This window comes from Oncorhynchus tshawytscha, linkage group LG32 (genome assembly GCF_018296145.1).
Source record: "Oncorhynchus tshawytscha isolate Ot180627B linkage group LG32, Otsh_v2.0, whole genome shotgun sequence".
Lineage (NCBI taxonomy): Eukaryota > Metazoa > Chordata > Actinopteri > Salmoniformes > Salmonidae > Oncorhynchus > Oncorhynchus tshawytscha.
The window spans coordinates 6,565,449-6,591,593 of NC_056460.1; the positions used below are offsets into that span (position 1 = coordinate 6,565,449).

The window sequence follows — 26,145 nt, forward strand, 5'->3', positions numbered from 1 at the left end:
AAAGGTGTATACACATTTTGCTTTCACTACTGCCCATGTTGAGCATGTACGCATGCGCTGTCCCATATCAGTTATCGTAGCTTTGAACTGAAAGAGAGACATTTAAACCGTGAGCTGTCTAGGAAGTCGACATAGTGTTTAGGGTAGGTCAACGATGAATTATTTCATATTATTTCATACCTTTTTATCTGATCTAATAATACAATGATGAATATAACCTTCATATCTAGTCTGACTCTGATCAAGCTTGGACAATTGTCGTAATATTTTTTTGTTGTCGTATTCGACACAATGAAATAATTTACCACGCTACACACGTCGAGTAAATTACAGTCGAATCGGACCTGGCCAGCTGGCTACCGTACATACTCTATATACTGTATAACGTTATACAGTATATAGAGACTCTGGTCAATGTTTTCTTGCTTAATGACTAACAAAACCATGGCTATAAAACTACAGCATATCTATCAAACTATATATCAAACTATACATCGGGAGTCCATAGACTGTGTCCCAAAGCTAGCAAGCCCCAGACAAAGTCCATTGCATTGGCACAGACCTATATATGGCCCTGTACAGAAACAGCCCCGAGCCATTGACACTAGACCTGCATTAATTGGACATGTAGCTAGGTATAGGTATTAAGCCTTTATAAGCATTGTTTTTGCTGCAGCCTGCTCTCTGCTACACCACTTGCTCATTATCATACTTTTTTCACAGCACAGAGCCACTGTTAAATCAAGGTGTGGGACACTGAACTATGCAGTATGTCTCCAAAAGGAACTCTATTACCTATTTTGTCTGTGAAAGAAGTCCCGCCTTGACCTCCGCCAAAGAGACATGCCCACACAACTTTGCTGAAATATTTCCCACGGAAATGAGCTTGAAGATTTTCAGCGAACTGGACATTGACAGCTTATGTAGTGCATTGTTGACTTGCAAACTGTGGCACCACATCATTGAAGACAGTGACCACCTCTGGAGGAATCACTGCCTGACTGTGCAAGCTTTCTGTCAACAGGAGGTTGATGGGGACAGACAGTATGGACTGTCGTGGAAGGTGGGTCTGTAGGTTTTTAAACAGCTTCACCTCAATTATGCTAGACTACTGGAATGCCTGTCTATAACATCATTGCCAGATTGCAAATATAGACATATCATAGACATCACCCCCCCTTGTGAAACATTAATACAATAATGCTCTTTGGATGAGTGTCATTTATCTCAATAACAAATGCCTTTGTCATTCTTTGATTATTTCTTATTAGGTCACCCTGGTGCGGAACTATAGGAGAGGTTTTCTGAAGAGAGAATGGTTAAGGGGACGATACAGCAACATTCATTCAGCCGATGAACTACTGGACAAGAACATGTGCTCATTGGATGTCGAGACTTGGGGCGAGATTCTGGAAGCAGAGCTGGAGAGATAGATGCAATGCTATAAAGAGATATGAGTGAACTCTTTAGATTTCTTTTTTTTATACTTATGTCTTAAGCACTTGATTTGTTTTATACCTTAATACATTTTTTATATAGGATTATGGTTAAATCACAGACTTGTATATATTTTTTGTTATGCATTAATACAGTGGGGAGAACAAGTATTTGATACACTGCCGATTTTGCAGGTTTTCCTACTTGCAAAGCATGTAGAGGTCTGTAATTTTTATCATAGGTACACTTCAACTGTGAGAGACGGAATCTAAAACAAAAATCCAGGAAATCACATTGTATGATTTTTAAGTAATTAATTAGCATTTTATTGCATGACATAAGTATTTGATCACCTACCAACCAGTAAGAATTCCAGCTCTCACAGACCTGTTAGTTTTTCTTTAAGAAGCCCTCCTGTTCTCCACTCATTACCTGTATTAACTGCACCTGTTTGAACTCGTTACCTGTATAAAAGACACCTGTCCACAGTTGAAGTGTGCCTATGATAAAAATTACAGACCTCTACATGCTTTGTATGTAGGAAAACCTGCAAAATCAGCAGTGTATCAAATACTTGTTCTCCCCACTGTATATGGCAGGCTATACTCCAGTAAAATATGGATACTCTTTAATGGCTTCCTAAATCAGTGATACAATTGTGCCTTCACTACACTGAATAAAGTGGGGTCATTAAAATAATTTGCGTTCACGTCTTTGTTTACAGTATAGCATTAAAGTGCAGTACTTGTGCTATTTGTCAGTATTTATGAGCTATTTAAACACCTTTGGTTGACTTCTAATTTGAGTTATATTGTATACAAAATACTCATAATGCACTGTATCAGATATATGGGGCTGGAACCCAATATTTGCTATTTCAATTCATTTTGACATGACTGTTCATGTGTTCACTTTATGTACATCCATGCAAATTCATGTATTACTCACTCACTGTAGACTATATCACCACGGATCGCCATACATTCATTGAGAGACATCATGATTTTGATGCACAAACAAATCTGGTGTGGTGCATAACATCTTTAATAGTCTAATGAAATTATTGTAGTCGGTACTGTAATTATAAAGACAAAGTCAATTGCCATATTTAAACTCTGGCACTGTATCAAAAGCCACATCCACAAATTAAACAGCAATGAAACTTCAGGCTACACTTTTGAAGGTTCTTTAACGAAGTTCCACTATTTAAGCAGCCTGGACAGGGTCGACTCGAATCAATTGACAGACTTTCTAAGGTCTCTAACAAGAGCCAATGTCAGCACTTCAGACAGGGATAGCTAACAATATTCAGACATCACACATTAGGGTAGTTCACCCTGCATTGTTAATTGTTGTTTTGTAGTTTAATACAGTGTGTGGGCCTACATCCTGCCAGTATGTCCATGCAAGCATATAGCAACCAGAAACACCATAGAAAACCCTGAAAACAAAATAGACTGAGTGTACAAAGCTCTTTCCATGAGATGAATCCATGAATCCACGTGAATCTTATGGATGTCACCTGTTAAATACACTTCAATCAGTGTGGATGAAGGTTAGGAGACAGGTTTAATCATTTTTATTAAGCTTTGAGACAACTGAGACATGGATTGTGTATGTGTGCCATTTAGAGGGTGAATGGGCAAGACAAAGATTTACAGTACTGTCAGAAAGTATTCATACCCCTTGACTTGTTCCACATTTTGTTGTGTTACAGCCTGAATTCAAAATGGATTCAATTGTTTTCCTTAACCATCTATACACAATACCCCATAATGATAAAGTGAAAACATGTATTAGTATTTTTAATTTTAATTTTAAATACAGATATATCTCATTTACATAAGTATTCACACCCCAATACATGTTATAATCACATTTGGCAGCGATTACACCTGTGAGTCTTTCTGGGTAAGTCATAAGAACTATGCACACCTGGATTGTACAATATTTGCAATTTTTTTTGCATTGTTCAAGGCCTGTCAAGTTGGTTGTTCATCATTGCTAGACAGCCAAGTTCAAGTCTTGCCATAGATTTTCAAGGATATTTAAGTCAAAATTGTAACTAGGCCATTCAGGAACATTCAATGTCATCTTTGTAACTCCAGGGTATATTTGTCTCCGAATGTCTGTTGGAAAGCAGACTAAACCAGGTTTTCCTCTATGATTTTGCCTGTGCTAGCTCTATTCAATTTATTTTCATCCTAAAAAAAACTCCTTAGTCCTTGTCGATGACAAGCATACCCATAACATGATGCAGCCACCACCTTGCTTGGGAATATGAAGGGTAGCACTCAGGGATGTGTTGTATTGACCCCTCTTCCGGTGCCGACAGAGATGGCCGCCTCGCTTCGCGTTCCTAGGAAACTATGCAGTTGTTTGTTTTTTTACGTGATATTTCTTACATTAGTACCCCAGGTCATCTTAGGTTTCATTACATACAGTCGAGAAGAACTACTGAATATAAGATCAGCGTCAACTCACCATCAGTACGACCAAGAATATGTTTTTCGCGGCGCGGATCCTGTGTTCTGCCTTACAATCAGGACAACGGAGTGGATTCCATGCAGCGACCCAAAAAAAACGACTCCGAAAAAGAGGGAAACGAGGCGGTCTTCTGGTCAGACTCCGGAGACGGGCACACCGTGCACCACTCCCTAGCATTCTTCTTGCCAATGTCCAGTCTCTTGACAACAAGGTTGATGAAATCCGAGCAAGGGTAGCATTCCAGAGGGACATCAGAGACTGTAACGTTCTTTGCTTCACGGAAACATGGCTAACTGGAGAGACGCTATCCGAGGCGGTGCAGCCAACGGGTTTCTCCACGCATCGCGCCGACAGAAACAAACATCTTTCTGGTAAGAAGAGGGGCGGGGGCGTATGCCTTATGGCTAACGAGACATGGTGTGATGAAAGAAACATACAGGAACTCAAATCCTTCTGTTCACCTGATTTAGAATTCCTCACAATCAAATGTAAACCGCATTATCTACCAAGAGAATTCTCTTCGATTATAATCACAGCCGTATATATCCCCCAAGCAGACACATCGATGGCTCTGAACGAACTTTATTTAACTCTCTGCAAACTGGAAACGATTTATCCGGAGGCTGCATTCATTGTAGCTGGGGATTTTAACAAGGCTAATCTGAAAACAAGACTCCCTAAATTTTATCAGCATATCGATTGCGCAACCAGGGGTGGAAAGACCTTGGATCATTGTTACTCTAACTTCCGCGACGCATATAAGGCCCTGCCCCGCCCCCCTTTCGGAAAAGCTGACCACGACTCCATTTTGTTGATCCCTGCCTACAGACAGAAACTAAAACAAGAGGCTCCCACGCTGAGGTCTGTCCAACGCTGGTCCGACCAAGCTGACTCCACACTCCAAGACTGCTTCCATCACGTGGACTGGGACATGTTTCGTATTGCGTCCGATAACAATATTGACGAATACGCTGATTCGGTGTGCGAGTTCATTAGAACGTGCGTTGAAGATGTCGTTCCCATAGCAACGATTAAAACATTCCCTAACCAGAAACCGTGGATTGATGGCAGCATTCGTGTGAAACTGAAAGCGTGAACCACTGCTTTTAATCAGGGCAAGGTGTCTGGTAACATGACCGAATACAAACAGTGCAGCTATTCCCTCCGCAAGGCTATCAAACAAGCTAAGCGTCAGTACAGAGACAAAGTAGAATCTCAAGTCAACGGCTCAGACACAAGGCATGTGGCAGGGTCTACAGTCAATCACGGACTACAAGAAGAAATCCAGCCCAGTCACGGACCAGGATGTCTTGCTCCCAGGCAGACTAAATAACTTTTTTGCCCGCTTTGAGGACAATACAGTGCCACTGACACGGCCTGCAACGAAAACATGCGGTCTCTCCTTCACTGCAGCCGAGGTGAGTAAGACATTTAAATGTGTTAACCCTCGCAAGGCTGCAGGCCCAGACGGCATCCCCAGCCGCGCCCTCAGAGCATGCGCAGACCAGCTGGCCGGTGTGTTTACGGACATATTCAATCAATCCCTATACCAGTCTGCTGTTCCCACATGCTTCAAGAGGGCCACCATTGTTCCTGTTCCCAAGAAAGCTAAGGTAACTGAGCTAAACGACTACCGCCCGTAGCACTCACATCCGTCATCATGAAGTGCTTTGAGAGACTAGTCAAGGACCATATCACCTCCACCCTACCTGACACCCTAGACCCACTCCAATTTGCTTACCGCCCAAATAGGTCCACAGACGATGCAATCTCAACCACACTGCACACTGCCCTAACCCATCTGGACAAGAGGAATACCTATGTGAGAATGCTGTTCATCGACTACAGCTCGGCATTTAACACCATATAGTGCCCTCCAAGCTCGTCATCAAGCTCGAGACCCTGGGTCTCGACCCCGCCCTGTGCAACTGGGTACTGGACTTCCTGACGGGCCGCCCCCAGGTGGTGAGGGTAGGCAACAACATCTCCACCCCGCTGATCCTCAACACTGGGGCCCCACAAGGGTGCGTCCTGAGCCCTCTTCTGTACTCCCTGTTCACCCACGACTGCGTGGCCACGCACGCCTCCAACTCAATCATCAAGTTTGCGGACGACACAACAGTGGTAGGCTTGATTACCAACAACGACGAGACGGCCTACAGGGAGGAGGTGAGGGCCCTCGGAGTGTGGTGTCAGGAAAATAACCTCACACTCAACGTCAACAAAACTAAGGAGATGATTGTGGACTTCAGGAAACAGCAGAGGGAACACCCCCTATCCACATCGATGGAACAGTAGTGGAGAGGGTAGCAAGTTTTAAGTTCCTCGGCATACACATCACAGACAAACTGAATTGGTCCACTCACACAGACAGCATCGTGAAGAAGGCGCAGCAGCGCCTCTTCAACCTCAGGAGGCTGAAGAAATTTGGCTTGTCACCAAAAGCACTCACAAACTTCTACAGATGCACAATCGAGAGCATCCTGGCGGGCTGTATCACCGCCTGGTACGGCAACTGCTCCACCCTCAACCGTAAGGCTCTCCAGAGGGTAGTGAGGTCTGCACAACGCATCACCGGGGGCAAACTACCTGCCCTCCAGGACACCTACACCACCCGATGTTACAGGAAGGCCATAAAGATCATCAAGGACATCAACCACCCGAGCCACTGCCTGTTCACCCCGCTATCATCCAGAAGGCGAGGTCAGTACAGCTGCATCAAAGCTGGGACCGAGAGACTGAAAAACAGCTTCTATCTCAAGGCCATCAGACTGTTAAACAGCCACCACTAACATTGAGTGGCTGCTGCCAACACACTGACAATGACACTGACTCAACTCCAGCCACTTTAATAATGGGAATTGATGGGAAATGATGTAAATATATCACTAGCCACTTTAAACAATGCTACCTTATATAATGTTACTTACCCTACATTATTCATCTCATATGCATACGTATACACTGTACTCTATATCATCGACTGCATCCTTATGTAATACATGTATCACTAGCCACTTTAACTATGCCACTTTGTTTACATACTCATCTCATATGTATATACTGTACTCAATATCATCTACTGTATCTTGCCTATGCTGCTCTGTACCATCACTCATTCATATATCCTTATGTACATATTCTTTATCCCCTTACACTGTGTATAAGACAGTAGTTTTGGAATTGTTAGTTAGATTACTTGTTGGTTATTACTGCAATGTCGGAACTAGAAGCACAAGCATTTCGCTACACTCGCATTAACATCTGCTAACCATGTGTATGTGACAAATAAAATTGGATTTGATTTGATTTGATTTGATATTGGATTTGCCCCAAACATAACCCTTTGTATTCAGGACATAAAGTTAATTTCTTTGCCACATGTTTTACAGTTTTACTTTAGTGCCTTATTGCAAACACAATGCATGTTTTGTAATATGTTTATTCTGTACAGGCTTCCTTCTTTTCACTCTTTCATTTACGGTGCATTCTGAAAGTATTCAGACCCCTTGACTTTCTCCACATTGTTACATTACAACCTTATTCTCAAATGGAGTGAATGCATTGTTTTCCTCATCAATCTACACACAATACCCCATAATGACAAAGTGAAAACAATTTTGGGGAAATGTTTGCAAATTTATAAAAAATAAAAAACAACTTCTTTACATTAATATTCAGAACCTTTGCTTTGAAACTCGAAATTGAGCTCAGGTGCATCCTGTTTCCCATTGATCATCCTTTAGATGTTTCTACAACTTGATTGGAGTCCACCTGCCCTGAATGATGGGTGGCCACTGTATTATTGCAACTTATTATGTGGCTTATGTGACATTTTTACTCCTGAACTTATTTAGGCTTGCCATAACAAAGGGGTTGGGGTTGAATACTTATTGGCTCAAAATTTCAGCTTTTCATTTGTAATGAATTTGTAAAAATGTGTAAAAACATTAATCCACTTTGACATTATGGGGTATTGTGTGTAAGCCAGTGACACAACATCTCAATGTAATCTATTTTAAATTCAGGCTGTAACATCACATTTTAGAAAAATTCAAGCGGTGTGAATACTTTCTTTCTTTGAACGGGGTATGGAGGTAGGTGCAATGTGCACCGGTTTGAGTGTGTCAAGAACTGCAACGCTGCTGGGTTTTTCACGCTCAACAGTTTTCCGTGTGCATCAAGAATGGCCCACCACCAAAATGACATCCAGCCAACTTGACACAACTGTGGGACGCATTGGTGTCACCATGGGCCAGCATCCCTGTGGAACGCTTTCGACGCTTTGTAGTCCATACCCCGATGAATTGAGGCTGTTCTGGGGGCAAAAGAGGGAGTAACTCAATATTAGTAAGGTGTTTCTAATGGTTTGTACACTCAGTGTATACTTACGTGCATTCAGATCAGATCTTTATTTGTAGGACTATCTATGGTAGAATGCTATGGATAATTTTCATCTGTATGGTGATTATCCTCAGTGAGGAATGGGGTCGGAGGAATGCAGCCATCATTGTTAGTGGTTTTACCCTTTTTGCCAGCTGTACACGTCACAGCATCCTCTCTCTGGTGCGGTTGGAAATGCACCATTGCTGCATCATTCCGCTTTCTCTTTAATAATTATAGGGTGCCCCCGAGACCATAATAGGTTATATTTCAGTCATGGTCGACGATGTTCCACCGATTATAAACATTTCTATCGCTCTAAAAATTCAACCCAATGATGGACCGGTGTTTTTCAAGGTGGATGGGACCCGATTCGGCCAGAGCAGGACAATAAAATTGCTTACAGGGTCGAAGTATAAGGTTGAGGTGGTTATGAAGCCGGGCAATGCTGATGCCGCGTAAGTACAAAAGACTACATCAAGAAAAGCACTGGACATTTGCATTAGTAATATTGAATTCGTTTACAATACACTCAAATTAAATGCACCTGTCAGTCTTACTATAGCCCATTAAAGTGCGTCTGTGGATGCAGCCTGATGCAGGCGCTATATCCTGCCTCCCCTGAGTGTTAGATCAAATTTTGTTTTTCTGACGTATAGGCCTATGTAACTGCATGTTGCTGTATCTTCAAATGGGTTGACTGCAAATATATGTCTGTATATCCCAAATATCTTACAGGCTATTTTACAACGCATAGGCTATAGCCTACAATGGATAGGCTACATTAGCCTACCTTACCCCTTTCCCCTACCCGATATTCTGCGTTAATAAATAATGTCTTGACGCGGCGTGTGAATGCATTTTTAATCAAACCAAGGAGGGTGAGTACAGAACGCATATTTTGCGTGTTGATTCACGTCTCAACAATTCACTGCCGATGGTAGGCTACAGGCCCATTTGGGTGGGGTTGGGAATGATGCCCACTAACCGGTTTCATGTCTGTTTCATTATTCCCAGCACCATGAACATCGGAGGTATCACCCTCCCTCTGGAGCAGCAGTCCAAAGACGAAGAGTCAGTGGTGTACCATGGACATTATGACACAGAGGGAGTGCCTCACACCAAGAGTGGGGACAGGCAACCTGTCCAAGTCAGCATAGAGGTAATCTAGTAGAATACTTCATCCTAATTGTATAACTAAGCGGTAACTGAGTTATTTATAATTAAGTGGTGTCTTCTGGCAATATAAATGTACATTTTCTCATATTTAGACCCAACTCAAAATAGTGATATTATCAGCACTAATAACTCATCAATTCTCTTATCAAAACTATTTTCAGACATTTTCAAATACATTTGTCGTAAGAAATGTGCTATAGACAGGAAATCCAAGTCATCTACAACAGAGTCCCTTCAATGAATGTCTTTCTTTTCTCTGTGTGTTTTTGTGTCAGTTTGGAAAGGCGGGCCAATTCGAGACAATATGGCAAGTAAAGTACTATAACTACTACAAGCGAGACCAATGCCAGTTTGGGAACAAATTCGTCAATATCGAGTACGAATGCAAGCCCAATGAGACGCGCAGCCTGATGTGGATCAACAAAGAAGTGTTCAATTGAGGAGCACCAATCAACTCCTCCTTCAAACAAGCAGAGGAGATGAGTTGCACACAATAACCCTTTTTTACCATCAAGTTCAGAGGAAAAAGCCTTACTGTAGGCATGCGTTTCAAGTCACTGAGCACCATAATTGTCTGTTTTAGAGAAAGGGGGGAAGTTATCTACCAGTCTGATCTCGGGGTGGTTGTTCTTTGATTGGTTTTAATCAAGACACATGGTCAGGTTGTTATCAGCAATCTCATTGGGAATCACAGCTATACAACATCTGCTGTGTTACTCTGAGCTCTGGTCACACGAGCTGAAGCTGTGGCCCTCCTGGACCAGGTTTGAAGACAGTTGCGGGTGAAATGTATCTAGCCTTTGAACAGCTGTCTACTTCTGAACAGCACAATTGTGATTAGCCTATAAAGGTGTGAGACAGTTTTTTTGTTAAAACTTCTATATTATTTTATGGAGATATTCTATAATCTATTAAGTGCTTCTATTTCTGTAATGTTGTGGATCACTATCATTGTTTTGTCTCAGTTTTGTCTGTAAATGCATGGATGAATAATCCTATGCCTAAAGGTTTTGTTCTTCAGATGCAAAATTATATGAGATTGCCTAAAATGTTCAGTTCTGTTATATATGTAATTGAAAAGTGTGGAAGTAAATATACCCATACCAGTTACTAGCGTACTTGATTAACATCATTGTACAATAATTGGAATAAGTAGTTTGTTGTTGCTGTTGTTTAAATTGTATTATTGAAGACACTAATTCACTGAAAGTGTTTATGATTCATTTCTCATTTCAGAAGCCTGTTTAGAGACGACAGTTGTGCCATTGCTTCCTTGTCCTCATTAGCAGTGTAAGCCCCCTTATTCACATGCCCGCTTGCACATCCTATTCCAATCTGTTAAACACATTAGGCTTCATCTTTTACATCTAGTACAGTATGGCTATTCATGCCCGTGAAAGAGAAAGCTGCAACAATCTTACAACCATGCATCTTTATGGGCAAGCCTGTAGGTGTGGCATTCATATTCACTGGTCGATTTTTCCACATACTTAAACATTACTGCATAGGTCTCCATTTAGAATCTGGATGAGGAAATAGGCCTACGCCGAAAAGCATTAAACGCATCACTTAAACCCTGTATTGATTGATAGGCTACAATTTTATGTAAATGTCACAATACATGGTTGGCATACATACATTAAAAGAAATAGACAGGGTACCCGGATGTACTGTATCGCCGCACCTCCCCCTATTCGCCTTTCAACCTCGCTCGCTCTCTACACCAACACAACCTCCTCTGCGGATCCACTGTAGCTACTGCAGTGAATCCGTCATCCTTAAAGAGAAAAGGCGAGAGCAAGTCAAGCTGGTCTATATTTATTACAACCAGAAATATTTCCCTGAAACAGTCTTAAAATTGATTGTGCAACGTCGTCCTTTCAAAGTGTTTCTCTTGCGCACCAGGTGAAGAAACCCAACCGACAGAATGGTAAGGAAAACTATAGCTAGCTATTTTAATGTTGAACCGAACGTGTACAAAATCTTACACCATATGCATGCATGCATAGCACTCAAGGCTATCAAAGATCTCGTTGCACTACGTTCTTATTCTCCCGACCAAATGAGCTTGAAAGCGTGTATCGCGTTACATTTTTGCACGCACAATTTCATGTTCACAGATATGGCAATATGGCCAACGTTATGTTTTGATGATTTATCGCATTCTGGTGTGTTCTGAAAAGCTATACTGAGACTTCTCAAAATGTGTGACAAGTAGCTAAACCAACAACCTAGCCAGTTAGCTAAAGCTATAGGCACATGAAAAATGGCGCGAGCTTGTGGGGGAAAAGTGAAACATCGTATCTTTCCTGAACCCGCAAGCAGGCAACACTAACAATATCGATAGGCTGTCACGCCTTAGTTTGTGCATAAATTAGATGCGCTTGTCAACTTGTGTCGGCAATATTCTACTTTATAACGCAGGTCCAACAAAGCTGAACTAGCACTAGTTAAAACATACTACATGGTCACAGCAAATGGGCACTTTTCCTGTTTGTCACTTATGAGAGCTGCACGGTACGTTAACGTGGTTCCCAATCAACACAGCTAGCTAAACTACTCGTTGGAACGTGTTAAAAAGAACAGGACTGTTCTAGTTAGTCAGTCACATTTATTAATGTTGAACTACATTTCCAGGAAGAAACAATTGCTTCCCAAAGATCCACCTTTTCTTACATTTTCTATATTACCTCTCGTTACATTATTTGTATTTTCTTTTTACCAGTCCCAGTACAGGGATCTGAATAAATGGCTTTAAAAGGACATGCATTGCAGAAGGCCAGATACAGTTTCATACTACCCCAGTCATATCAATTTGCATCAGAGTTCCATTTAAAAAGATTGATATCTTGTCGTTCACTGACCTATTTCCTGTTCCTCCCAATTTCCAACGGTCATAGGCCTACATTAATTGTACACGCATAGCACATGTTTGGGGGGTCAGTAGGCGACTTGATTATTAAGCATGCATACTGGACCTGTATGCATTTCTGAAGCGCCAGCATTTAGCTCAGACCAAGTGTGCATAGTGGTTTCAGGAAAAAGAACACAAATGCATCAACCTTAAATACGCTATAGGATCTGAATATTTGCTTCAAACAAAAATATAAACGCAACATGTAAAGTGTCGGTCACGTGTTTTATGAGCTGAAATAAAAGATCCCTGACATTTACCATATGGACAAAAAGCTTATTTCTCTCTCATTTTGTGCACAAATGTGTTTATGTCCCTGTTAGTGAGCATTTCTTCTTTGCCAAGATAATCCATCCACCTGACAGGTGTGGCATATCACGAAGCTGATTAAACAGCATGATCTTTACACAGGTGCACCTTGTGCTGGGGACTATAAAAGGCCACTCTAAATTGTGCAGTTTTGTCACACAACACAATGCCACAGATGTTTCACATTTTGAAGGTGTGCATTTGGCATGCTGACTGCAGGGATGTCCACCAGAACTGTTTCCAGATAATTTAATGTTAATTTCTCTACCATAAGCCACCTCTAATGTAATTTTAGAGAATTTGACAGTACTTCCAACCGACCTCACAACCACCAACCATGTGTAACCTTGCCAGCCCAGGACCTCCACGTCCGTATTCTTCACCTGAGGGATCGTCAGAGACGAGCTACCCAGACAGCTGGTGAAACTGTGGGTTTGCACAACCAAAGAATTTCTGCACAAACTGTCATGTCTGTATGGGCAGGCATAAGCTACGGACTACAAACACAATTGCATTTTATCGATGGCAATTTGAATGCACAGAGATACCGTGATGAGATCCCGAGGCCCATTGTGTTGCCATTCATCTGCCGCCATCACCTCATGTTTCAGCATGATAAGGCACGGCCCCATGTCGCAAGGATCTGTGCACAATTCCTGGAAGCTGAAAATGTCCCAGTTTTTCCATGGCCTGCATACTCACCAGACATGTCACCCATTCAGCATGTTTGGGATGCTCTGGATTGACATATGACAGCATGTTCCAGTTCTTGCCAGTATCCAGCAACTTTGCACAGCCGTTGAAGAGTGGGACAACATTCCACAGGCCACAATCAACAGCTTGATCAACTCTATGCGAAGTACATGCGTCGTGTTCCATGAGGCAAATGGTGGTCACACCAGATACCGACTGGCTATCTAATCCACGCCCCTACCTTTTCTTAAGGTATCTGTGACCAACAGATGCATATCTGTATTCCCAGTAATGTGAAATCCATAAATTAGGAACTAATGCATTTATTTCAATTGACTGATTTTGTTATATGAACTAACTCAGTAAAATCTTTGAATTGTTGCATGTTGCGTTTTATATTTTTGTTCAGTGTACTATATACTCCTTTATAGGCTGTCGCTGCAGGCAGCCAGGACTTGGGATGATGCTGATTTGGTTTTAATGGATTCTATTGGTAGATGGATTGTACACTCAGGCTGTCTCTTTGAAACCACATTCCAATTGTAAGCAGGCCCTCAGTGAGAACTGTTGAAGTCAAGTGTATTAGGCTCTGACTGCAATATATCACATTTTTCATAAAACGTATTAAGTTCTCAGCTCTTGACAGATAGTGCTGTCATGGTGCTCAAAAGCAAAATGTGTAGCTTACTACCAGCCTTGGCATATACTGTGAAAGTTTTTCAATACAATGCGTGTCGGGAGACTGGCTTGCTTCTTCTTAACCCTTAGTACAGATGTTTTAGATAAACAAAGGGGATGGTTTTGGAAGAAAATACTCCTCACTTTCCAAACCCAGTTGTAGTAATGTGAGTACTAACTGGTAACAGTGTTGAATACGCCTAGACATTTTTTAATTTTTTAGAATGAATCGTTAGTGACAAATTAGTTGCCTGAAGGAAAGGATGTTGAAAAGAAAGTAACAAGATCATTGTTCATTTTATATGTTTGGACTGGCAATTGTGGTACAAACTACGCAGCTGAGTTAGGCCTAAATCCAACCCATCTGCCCTCCCACCGTTTTGCAATGTCATAATTACAAAACTAGGTTTACTTCTAGAACTCCCACTGTTTGGTTACCACACAGACATGACCTTACACCAAGGAAATGGTGTAATCCTAAACCTCTCAGTCCACTTGAATTGAATGCTCTGTGTGACCTGAAGTCAGAGGCACAGGACTGTTGCAGCATCAACCCTACTGTGCCAGTGATTTGAAAACACTTTGAGCATGGACATCTATGGGATTCTTGGAGTTGAGGTTAGCCTATATCAAATAAAGAAAGTGTGAAACAAAATGTTGATATTTGCCAAACCAAAAGTAACCCACACCAGTCATAGTGACAAAAGTCACATTGCCTGGACGTTGGAGCCTAATCCCTAAAATACTGTTCATGAAACAACTTTAATAATACTTTTATTGACATTTCCTTTACTATTTTATGAGTTCAAGTGATGGGGATATGGAGCCTATATGCACAACGTAATTTTATTTGGTATTGTATCCAAAGCTTAGCTAGATGGAAATACAGGGCCGTGTCTTTCTGGTTGTCAATGATCAGTCTTGGGTTATGTCAGGCTTTGTTGTCAGGAGCAAGTCGAAACAGGTCTCCTACTTTCGCTGTTTTGTATTCATCACAGAGAAAAGGAATTTCGGCTTGCAATCCCGATTCGGATTCTGCAACATAGTCCTTATCAGCACATTCTGGATGATGTGTGGATTTACACAAGGTAGCCTCGCTAGCCATTCTGATATTTGGCAGACATTTCTATCCAAAGCAACTTACTGTCCTTACAGTGCATATGTTTTTAGTATACGGTGCAGTCTGAAAGTATTCACAGACTTCTTGGCTTTTTCCACATTTTGCTGCATTACAGTCTTATTCTAAAATGGATTTAAATGGTTTGTTTTTCCCTCATCAATCTACACACAATACCCCATAATGACAAAGCAAAAACAGGTTTGTAGAAATTTCTGCAAATGTATAATAATTTTTAAAAACTATCACATTTACGTAAGTATTCAGAACCTTTACTCAGTACTTTGGCAACGATTACAGCCTCGGCTTCTTAGGTATGATGCTACAAGCTTGGCACACCTTTATTTGGGGAGTTTCTCCCATTCTTCTCTGCAGATCTTCTCAAGCTCTGTCAGGTTGGATGGGGAGCTTCGCTGTACAGTTTTTTTCAGGTCTCTCTAGAGATATTTGATTGGGTTCAAGTCCGGCATCTGGCTGGGCCACTCAAGGACATTCAGAGACTTGTCCTGAAGCCACTCCTGCATTGTCTTGGCTGTGTGCTTAGGGTCGTTGTCCTGTTGGAAGGTGAACCTTCACCCCAGTCTGAGGTCCTGAGTGCTCTGGAGTAAGATTTCAACAAGGATCTCTCTGTACATTGCTCCTTTCATCTTTCCCTCGATCCTGACTAGTCTCCCAGTCCCTGCCACTGAAAAACATCTCTACAGCAGGATGCTGTCACCACCACGCTTCACCGTAGGGATGGTGCCAGGTTTCCTCCAGACCTGACGCTTGGCATTCAGGCCAAAGAGTTCAATCTTGGTTTCATCAGACCAGAGAATCTTGTTTCTCATGGTCTGAGAGTCCTTTAGGTGCTTTTGGCAAACTTTAAGTAGGCTGTCATGTGCCTTTTTTACTGAGGTGTGGCTTCTGTCTGGCCACTACCATAATGGCCTGATTGGTGGAGTGCTGCAGGAAGGTTCTCCCATCTCCACAGAGGAACTCTGGAGCTCTGTCAGAGTGACCATCGGGTTCTTGGTCACCTCCATGACCAAGTCCCTTCTCCCCCGATTGCTCAGTTTGGCTGGGCGGCCAGCTCTAGGAAGAGTCTTGGTAGATTCAAACTTCTTCAATTTAAGAATGATGGAGGCCACCGTGTTCTTGGGGAGCTTCAATGCTGCATACATTTTTTTGGTTCCCTTCCCCAGATCTGTGCCTTGACACAATCCTGTCTAGAGAGTTATATGGACAATTCCTTCGACCTCATGGCTTGGTTTTCACTCAGACATTCACTGTCAACTGTGGGACTTTATATAGACAGGTGTGCATGCCTTTCCAAATCATGTCCAATCAATTGAATTTACCACAGGTGAACTCCAATCAAGTTGTAGAAATATCTAAAGGATGATCAATGGAAAGAGGATGCACCTGAGCTCAATTTCGAGTCTCATAGCAAAGGGTCTGAATACTTATGTAAATAAGATGTTTAAATTATTATTATTTTTTTTAAGTACATTTGCAAATATGTCTAAACCTGTTTTCGCATTGTCATTATGGGGTTGTATGTGTGTGTGGATGAGGATAAAAATGCATTTAATCTATTTTAGAATAAGGCTGTAACATAACAAAATGTGGATAAAGTCCAGGGATCTGAAAACTTTACTAATGCACTGTATATGTGACCTGAGCAAGAACTGAACCCATGACCCTGGAGTGGCTAATGCCTCTTACCAACTGAGCCACAAAAGTGCTCTATGATATTCAGGAGATAAATGTTTTAACTTGGATTTAAATGGATAGTTATTTAGAGGCATTTAGGATAGTCCATGCCCCTTTTTGGCTAGCCGTTCAGTCATGGCCCAAATCTTTATCTAATAAGGAAGGCTCAGCCTTTCTCTATCGGGCCTTTTTTCAATTCCTTTATGTCCCACTGAGATGCGGTAAGGCAAAGGCAGTGGATTGCCCTCATTTCCAGCTCTGGCAGAATCTAGTTCATTCTGTTTGTTCTCATGCATAATGGAGAATGCCACTTCTGAGGGATAAACAAAATGCAGAGAGTGGGATGGACCGAGAATGGGTTTCAAATCTACCTGCCGTTTTAGTGGCAGGTGGCAGGATATTGTGCCACTTCTGAGGGATAAACAAAATGCAGAGAGTGGGATGGACCGAGAATGGGTTTCAAATCTACCTGCCGTTTTGGTGGCAGGATATTATGCCACTCTGTAGGGTTAATGTTGTTTCCCTATTAACGTACCAAGCTCACATCAATATATTAGCACATCATCACTTTCATGTGTCAATGTTGAGGTGGGTAGTATACCCCGGACGCAAGAATTGGTATGGCGTTTGTCTTATGTGGTGCACACAATCGGGTCTTTTACATAAGCTTGTCACCACTCAACTTGTTACAATGTAATCAATGGTAAAATGGCAATATTTCAGACCCTTGGTGCGAATGCCATCTTATTATAGCAACACAATTCCTATATTTTGAAGAAGAAAATACAGATTTTAATGGTGAATGGTATTAGCTATGGTTTCCTGTCTTCATTTCTGAATAGACATTCGGTTGGATGGTCATTCTCACCATTCTTTTCCTCTTTCTTTCTAGGGAAACGAAGCAAGTTATCCCTTGGAGATGTGTACACACTGTAAGTATTTGAGAGCGTCACCGGCAACTTCTCCAATACTGCTGCTGTGATTCAAACAATATCAGCTGTGGGCTGTCCTGTATGTAATATTCAGATATGACTGGAATTTAATTTGACCGAGAACAATTTTGATGTAAAAAAAAAAAGTTTAGGCTATGGGATTGTATTGTCTCTGGTTTAAAGAGTGACCGCCCAGTCAACTCAAAGGCCAGAATCTACCATAGGCGTTGCAGTTTACAAAAGTCTGGGACACTTAAGAGGTAAACAACTGGTCCGGTCGGGGGAATTGAGCAGACCAATATATACATCACCACACGCTATACTGCATACTTCAGCCCTTCACAGTGTGACCCAGTCTCAGACGCTGCTGGGAGGCTTGAGCACTTGGCTGCCACAGCTAAAAAATGCCTCCCCCCTCATAAAGGTCAGTTTCAGGGCTGGTGGGAGAGCCTTATTTATTTTTAGTCCGAGTAATATTCCATTTTTAATTGGTTTGTCACCCTGCTGCGCCATCCCTCCACCCTCATCAATCCACCCACCCCTCAAGAGAAAATGGGGCTAATTAGAGTTTCAGGACTGAACTTTCAAGCTCTACTTTTTCGGGAACTCCCTCCTGTGGAGGATTGTGGCGTGCAGAGCCGGAGCTCACGTCAATGTTGGCCGGTGTCGAGTGTGTTCGGGGGGGGGGCACCTCTGCACCACCCAAACGAGCTGTTACGTTAGGTGTCACAGGGGTGGCCGTCGGACCGTGATTTACGACGGCACTTGTTACTTTACTTGCCTTAACCCAGAACAATCTCCCTCTCTCTGTTTCTCCCCGCCCAGTCTTGTACAGAATGTGTTTGACTGGAAAAGCAAATGCTAGGTTTTCAATCGTTTTGAGAGAGACCAGACTCGCGTAGGACTTTGTCACGGGTGCAAGTAGGCGGTACTACTTTCTGGTGTTGACTTAGGGGTCTCACTTCATAAAGACTTGCCACTTTGATGCTTATGGACCAGCTGACACAACCACCACCATCAAAAACAAACCTGTATTTAGAGTCACGCCTGGGTTGCGCACCTGCAGGACAATCAAAAAACAAGAGACTTCAACAGGTCTCAAACCTCAGCCAGCCGATGGACTTTCCCCACAGTGGGGTATTTTGGGGAGTCTCTACCCACCACCTCAGTCCTGGGAGCAGGGCGTGGGGCAGCTGTTCGCCGTGTCAAGAAGGCGCACAACCTTAAATCAGCTGTGCGCACCGAGCTGGCAGGGTCTGAACACTGGGAGCTCACCCAGATCCCTGTCCAGGTCAACTAGTCAGGGCGTTCATTAGTAGACCCCTAGAATGCTGGTCAGTTCTGTCTTTTACCCCGAATGGTAAAGGTTGGATACGGGGAAGGGGAAGCTGATCCTAGCAGAGGGGCAACTTCTACTCCGAGGGTTAGGTGACTCCCTGTGCAAGGCTGAAGCTGTAGCTAAACAGACAAAATGACTTGCCCTGCAAAGACTGTTTTTCGCTTCAAGAGAACATGGTGACTCCCCTCTTAACACCTTGTGTTTTTCTGTAGTTGTACCCACTTGTACACCCTCCCTCCCCGCTTAGACTAGTCTTAGCACAGTGTGCGTATCTCTAAGTGGCGATCTTTAGCATCTGCTGAGAGCTTTGGGCGTGTCGTAAGGAGCACCAGTCAAGCATGGTGACGCAGCAGAACGTGCCATGCATGCAAACCCACACACAAGTATGCATGCAAACCCACACACAAGTATGCATGCAAACCCACACACAAGTATGCATGCAAACCCACACACAAGTATGCATGCAAACCCACACACAAGTATGCATGTACACAGACGGCCACGTATTGGCTACCGTGTTCTTTGGAGCAATTCATGATCTGTTCATCAAACTAGAAGAGGATCTGCATCTATAGACAGGTTGTATTTACTTGTTTTTTTGTACACACATTCTCACAGGCACATTCCAATCAAAAAACTCCACAAACGCATTATGTATATCAAAAAACAACAACAACAAGCTAATAAACCATCCAATTTGAGCTACAAACCAGCACATCAAGACAAATGAACTTCCCATATATTGTATAGAGACAGAGCTGAGAGTATTTATTCGGCTGTTTGGGAGAGCTGCAGTGCTTTGATGCGCCCCAGTGGGTGCCGCTTTTTCAGTAAGATCAGCGGTGTGACTCGCCCACATGTAAGGGGGGGGGGTTGTGTTTCTGCAGCAGTGAATTAAGTGCGATGGCAACATAGTCACCGCCGCTTCCTTATTATCTGCCTCTTGTCAGATGTGCTGTTGGTTTATAGGTGTGAGGTTTATAGGTGTGGGGGGGGCGCATGATTTGTTTACAGGCCTCTAGAGCAAACCAGTGTCTAGAATTACTATAAAATGACTATTTAGACTCGTACGGGGCTAAATCTTGACACGTGCCTGAATGCTGGTAACACTAACATAACAAATTGTTGATAACCCAATTGTGGTGGTAACAGTGTTCCTAAAATATCATAACCGGGGCTTGATTCATGAAGACTCGGGAGACAGTCTCAGAACTCTCAAGCTGTCTGCGTGGTCATTGGTTGTGAGGGAGATGAGGCCCAGTGAGCCGAATTATGAAACCGATGTGAATGTAACACGTTGTTTCCTTCTGCAGATCAGTTTGTGTTGAAAGCCTCTCCAGCTGGCTGTCTGACTGCAGCTCTCAAAATACCCTCCCCCCTTTTGTGTGTTGGCTTGCTGGGTTTCCTTGTTGCTAGGGTTTTCCCGAGGGGAGGGCAGCACCAGCCATTTAGCTGTGTGTGGAGTGAGGGGTGTTTTCTCTCTGCCTTGTGGCTATAAATACTTTTTTCCTCCGTCTATTTGATCTACACTCGTGGACTGTATACACGGACAGAATGGTACCCAGCACTGTCTGGCATATACTGTTGTGTAATTGAATTAATGCAGTGCTGTTGGGGCCTGTGCCTCTGCAGCTACATTTCTGTGTCCCCTGATAAAGAGTTTGTGTCAGGGGAGGAGCTATTGATGTATTTAAAAAAATATATATTTTCTCAGTTTGTATACAAGAGTTAGTCCATTGTTAACGCTGAAATTATTAAGGTGTAAGTTAAATCAGCTTAACTAAAATGATCATCAATGGGCTGGCTATATCCAAATTATTTTCAATGGCATCCTTCCTTGTCTCCATGTCAGACTACTACTGACAGGCTTTTGGGGGCTGGAAAAAGGTGCATAATTTTCCGGCTTATATTGATTTGTCTTCAATTCATTTTCCACATAATTAATAAGGTTCTTAATGTAGAGATATGAAATTACCAATGCATAAGCACCTGTTGCCAGGTAGTGTCGCGTAGCCATCCAAAATGTTGTATCAGCTAAAACTCCTAGAATGGGCGGTTTACTTTAAGCGGCTACATTTTGATTGGATGTTGGATTTCAAGAACCCTCCCCCACATGCCCGTAGAAAGGCGCTGCGTGTTTACGTTTTTCCAATTTGGTAGGACACATTTTGCAGAGAGTTGCTCACAAATAGATGTAAAAGGGCATCAGTTTTCACTGTGGTGCTGTATTGGCAGCACCCCATAATGTATAGCCGCCATAGTAATATTCTAGTTCTTGTGACACCCCACTCACTTGTTTTGTGGTACATCTAGTGGTGGGTCTCAGTTATGGCAGCTGTTGGTTCCTACTTGTTAAGCCTGTCATCATGGTACAACACTGCTGACTAAAACGCCACTGCCACGTCGAGGTGCCCAGAGGAACGCCTCAGCAAACCCAAGCCATATCGGGTCAGAGAGAAACTCCGGATTGCCTGTAACTGTCAAATAAAGCTGATGGAAAAATACTTTTGAGTCTGTAGATATGAATTGTGCCTTCGAAGACTGATAAAAAAAAATAGCTTGTTATTTACAGTGAGACTCTGTAGGTGATTTTAATACTTGTGCGAGGTTGATCGTATTAACAAACTACTGGAATATTCTTTCTCATATATGGAGAATCAAGCATTGTGCACAGCAGCAGGTGAAATCCCGCCCACATTACGGCTCACACTTAGTCTCACTTAAGTCAACCTCACGCTGTTGTGTCCACGTTACGATTAATGCATATCAGTCCAGTGATTAGTGTGTTTCGGAGGCGTCACATGACACAGTGAAAGAGCTTAGAGTGGGGAACCGAGAGGTATGCTGCTGCTGTCGCTCAATGTTGGCCACCAGTATCAAACTACACTAGGTGGGCGGTAGCTTGGGACGGCTATGCTATGGCCAGCGCTCGAAAGAATTTGGGTAAGAATCAATCGGGGATGGGTGAATCGATTCTAAAGGCCGCAAAGGACCATAACACCAGATGTAAGTGGCGAGGTTGCCCCGTTTTCTTCCCCCCCCCCGTGTGCTGAAAGTGTGCTTCCCGAAACCCGGCGGTGGTGGTTGCTACCCTAGAAAATGGAGTCTGCTGTGTAAAGTTTTGTTCCCCTATATGTGAATCGGTCGGTTTTTAACGCCACCCTTTCTCGCTCTCTCCTTTTCTATTTCAGTTGATGCTGATGAGATTAAGAGGCTAGGAAAGAGATTTAAGAAACTCGACCTAGATAACTCTGGCTCCTTGAGCGTGGAAGAGTTTATGTCCTTACCGGAACTCCAACAGAATCCCCTTGTACAGCGAGTTATCGATATATTTGACACAGATGGCAATGGGGAAGTCGACTTCAAAGGTAAGACTGATATATGGGGTTATTCACCTTTTCTAAATTCTAACTTCAAAAGAGCCTTTGTTGTCTGTTTTAGTCTGGTGTCTTTGTTGTAGGATATCCTTGTGGATAATGACCAGTGCTGTTTCACCTTGAAATGAAATCATCAACCAAATGCTTAAATGTATAATGTTTTTTTCCTAAGAAGTGTTGGCCTGCATTATGATGTTATGCTGACCAACCTTAAATCAGAAAATGCCTTAACAGTTTTTGGGCCGTTTGGGCATTTTCCTCAAAAGCCCCCTCCTAGCTCTTATACAACTGAGTGAATGAAATAACGATATCCGATGTGTGTTCATGTCCTTGTTACTGTCCTTTTTAATTGTTGGTTGACTCAAAATGGCTTCACATTCTTTGACAGAATTCATTGAGGGCGTCTCCCAGTTCAGTGTCAAAGGTGATAAAGAGATGAAACTGCGCTGTAAGTAGACTGCCAACTAATCTCAACTGCTTTCACTGTGACCCCCCCCCCCATTTTAAAGTGATTACCCACCTTTTTGTCGATACACCAATGCTGAGCTCATAAAGCAAATGTTTGTGATTTTTTTCTGTGTGAAAAATGATCCCCGTTCTTGGATGTTCAGAAGTTCTTCCTTGTTTAAAATGTGCGTATTGGCAGGTCATTCCAATGACGCTGCGATGAAAACCCAGAGGTCTGACCCAACCTTCCCGTCTTCCCCTTGTCCTGTTAGTTGCCTTCAGGATCTACGACATGGACAAGGACGGCTACATATCCAATGGCGAACTCTTCCAGGTCCTCAAGATGATGGTGGGGAACAACTTAAAGGACACCCAGCTCCAGCAGATTGTTGACAAAACCATCATCAACGCAGACAAAGACGGCGACGGGAGGATATCCTTTGAGGAGTTTTGTGCGGTGAGTCGAAGAAACGACGTTTTAACTCTGTGATAGGGTTGCACAGTTCCTGAAACTTTCCGTAAAATGTTCACAAGTTTGAGAAATCCCATTTGGGGGATTTCCCGGAACCAGTAGGGAATAATCAGGAAATCCTCCCAACAGGGATTTCTGCAACAAAAAAACTCTGAATTTATCTGAAATGTTGCAATCATATTCCCATGATCATGATCGCGGTGCGTCACTTCTGTTCAAATTCTAAAGGTGTCTGTTGCGTCCGTGACAGTTTCTTGCCCCTCTTGTCTTCCATTAGGTGGTGGGAGGATTAGACATACACAAAAAGATGGTTGTGGACGTGTGACTGACCTCACGGGCCCCCGCAAAAAATCCCTTTTCCTTCTCCATTTCTGAGGATCTGCTCAAGGTGTCATCCAGCAACGGTCTCTGTGTATTTTTCTCTGTGAAGCCACTTCTTTTTTTTTCTTTTCAACCCCGAGCCTTCTGACGCCAACCATTTGTAAGTGTTATCGAACATGAGTTCTCTCAATAACCCGGTGTAGAACTTTAAAAGCCTGAAGGACAGCTTTTTATCGTTGAGTGCGTGTTTCAGTTTGGTGGAGGAAGGGTTAGTGTGTTTCTCTTTGATTTTGATGGCAGTTGGGATTTTTTTTTTTTTCATATTTATTTTGGTCTTGGCTTTTTTTGGGGGGGGGTGGGGGATGTGTGTAGTTAGCTGTGATGTAACTTGATGTACTTGATTTCAACACAACACAAAAATAGAGCATGAAGTGCCAATCAGCACATATAATAAACCGGTTGAATATAATGGTATACATCTTTTTCTATCAACATTCGGTAGAATTTGCTTATTTCAATGTGCATACTGCACGATTCAAACAGTCCAATTACATTTTCCAGGCAAATGCTTTCCCTGCTTCTTTCACTCCCAATATTTTGAACAGCTACATTTTTTAAGATCATGTAAGACAGCCTTTTTTTTTTAATAAGGGGGATTGTGCACTATACATATTTATATTGTCAGGGACATCGATCATCTTGCTTTGAAGATGCAGTGGAGTAGAGAGAATAATATTGACATTTCTGCACATACAAGCTTACGGTTTTACTTCAAGGACAAGGTCTTTTTTTTTTGAGTCACTGGTTGGTTATGTGAATAATTTTCACCGTAAGTCTCTTATTCCAACAAAAAGCACGTCTTCATTCTGGATGGTAGGACATCACAGGCCATTTAGAATATTCTCGTTTTTGTATTTACTGCTTTCGTCAGCCATGTTAAGTTACAGATATGGATTGGTTACAGACTATCAAATAGAAGTAGTGAGTGCTTTTGGTTTAAATGCTTGTGATACGGTAAATCTAGCTTTTTTTTGGGGGGGGGGGGTTGCATTTAACAACTTAACTGCAGGCAGAGCTGAGGTAACTTACAGTAAGTAGGCTATAGTTGGGACATTGAGGGATGTTAAGTTGGTTCGGCTTATGAGAGGCGTTGATTTCAACGTACACATTTAGCCTTCTTGACCATGTAATTTGCATCTATTTCATGAGCATCTTTTAATTCGGTTTCTCAAACATTGTATGGACTCTTGCCGTGAGTTGACGTAATAGTGCAAGGTCACAGGTGGGCTGTCCCTCTTCCTCCCTACCTCCTGAACATTCTTCTTCTTTTTTCTTGGAGATGCAACCGACAAGGGCATTTTATTATAAAGCTACCAACGTTCTTTACACAGAGAGAGGGGACAAGACGGAACAGGTTTTATTTGTATCTATACATTTTATGGAATTTAAACGTGTATTAAGTTTGTGGCTCTGCTTTTTTGCTCAACTGAATGCACCAACGGGCAGGTGTTCACGTGCGTGATCCTGTGCCGCATGCGCCCGCCTCGCACCGCTGTTTTGTCTTCAATGGCGTGCTGCACGACGATGGCTCTTATCTGATCTTAAAAGGCCCCCGAAGTCTTGTGATGTGCTTGCATGACATGGAGGGTTCTCCCCCCCCCCCTTTTTTTTCTTTTCTTTGTGCATGTAGATCCATTTTTTGAAAATCTCTATGTTTACATATGAATCTTAATGTTAATATATTATAACAAATGAAAATGACATGTATATGGATGTTGCCAAAAAAAAAGAATTGGTGAATGTTGAATAAATATGGAAATGACTCAAAGTAACTCCACTACATGTAACTGTTATTCTAAACAACTATAATCTTTTGGATATCTCTGTCACTTCTATTCCAGCAAAGCTTCACTTATGCCCCAGAGTAGCCTACCAGCTCTGTTTCAGGGGGAAACCATTCGAGATGTATTTTTTATATATATTTTTTTCTTTACAGATATATTTGCTATTAACATGGTAGTATTAGTGGTCCCTCGTTTGTTTTTTTTTGTTTTTTGGGGGGTTTGTGCTAAATGTGTCCACTATTGGAGGAAAGGGATCTGTGTGTGTGTGTGTTTTTATTATAGGGTGGAGGCAAAGAAACAGTTTCAGTCTTAGGTTTATACCTTCTTATCCATCTCTGCATGCTGCATCTGCTGTGGGAACCATTTGAAACTTCATACATGAAAAAGAGAAATAAACGATTTGAAAGTTAGGAGGCTGTGAATTGTGTGACAACACATGCATTATGTATCCATGCATTGTGACCGTGGCAAGGTGGCGCTTAAATTAGAATGAATGCAGTCGGGATAGCACGCTGCAGAAT

The 26,145-nt window shown here is 42.4% G+C and overlaps 3 protein-coding genes across 4 annotated transcripts; all 3 read left to right on the forward strand.

The window, feature by feature from the left end:
- The first annotated feature begins 15 nt into the window (after positions 1-15).
- LOC112230384 (F-box only protein 48) lies at positions 16-1,672 on the forward strand. 2 transcript variants are annotated; one of them, XM_024396661.2, is made up of 3 exons: positions 16-143; positions 724-1,063; positions 1,272-1,671. In XM_024396661.2, the coding sequence occupies exons 2-3, from the start codon at positions 764-766 to the stop codon at positions 1,431-1,433; spliced, it is 462 nt and encodes a 153-aa protein (XP_024252429.1). In that variant the 5' UTR covers positions 16-143; positions 724-763; the 3' UTR covers positions 1,434-1,671. The 2 variants fall into 2 exon arrangements, with proteins under 2 accessions (XP_024252429.1, XP_024252430.1); XM_024396662.2 differs by having other exon boundaries at positions 51-143; positions 729-1,063; positions 1,272-1,672.
- Positions 1,673-8,443: 6,771 nt separating this feature from the next.
- On the forward strand, positions 8,444-10,596 carry LOC112230383 (CB1 cannabinoid receptor-interacting protein 1). Its single transcript, XM_024396660.2, has 3 exons — positions 8,444-8,765; positions 9,325-9,469; positions 9,762-10,596. The coding sequence occupies exons 1-3, from the start codon at positions 8,584-8,586 to the stop codon at positions 9,924-9,926; spliced, it is 492 nt and encodes a 163-aa protein (XP_024252428.1). The 5' UTR covers positions 8,444-8,583; the 3' UTR covers positions 9,927-10,596.
- Positions 10,597-11,162: 566 nt separating this feature from the next.
- On the forward strand, positions 11,163-25,612 carry LOC112230382 (calcineurin subunit B type 1). The gene is made up of 6 exons (XM_024396659.2): positions 11,163-11,416; positions 17,785-17,824; positions 22,355-22,531; positions 22,929-22,988; positions 23,260-23,444; positions 23,737-25,612. Exons 1-6 carry the CDS (start codon positions 11,414-11,416, stop codon positions 23,782-23,784), a joined length of 513 nt encoding a protein of 170 aa, XP_024252427.1. The 5' UTR covers positions 11,163-11,413; the 3' UTR covers positions 23,785-25,612.
- Positions 25,613-26,145: the final 533 nt, after the last annotated feature.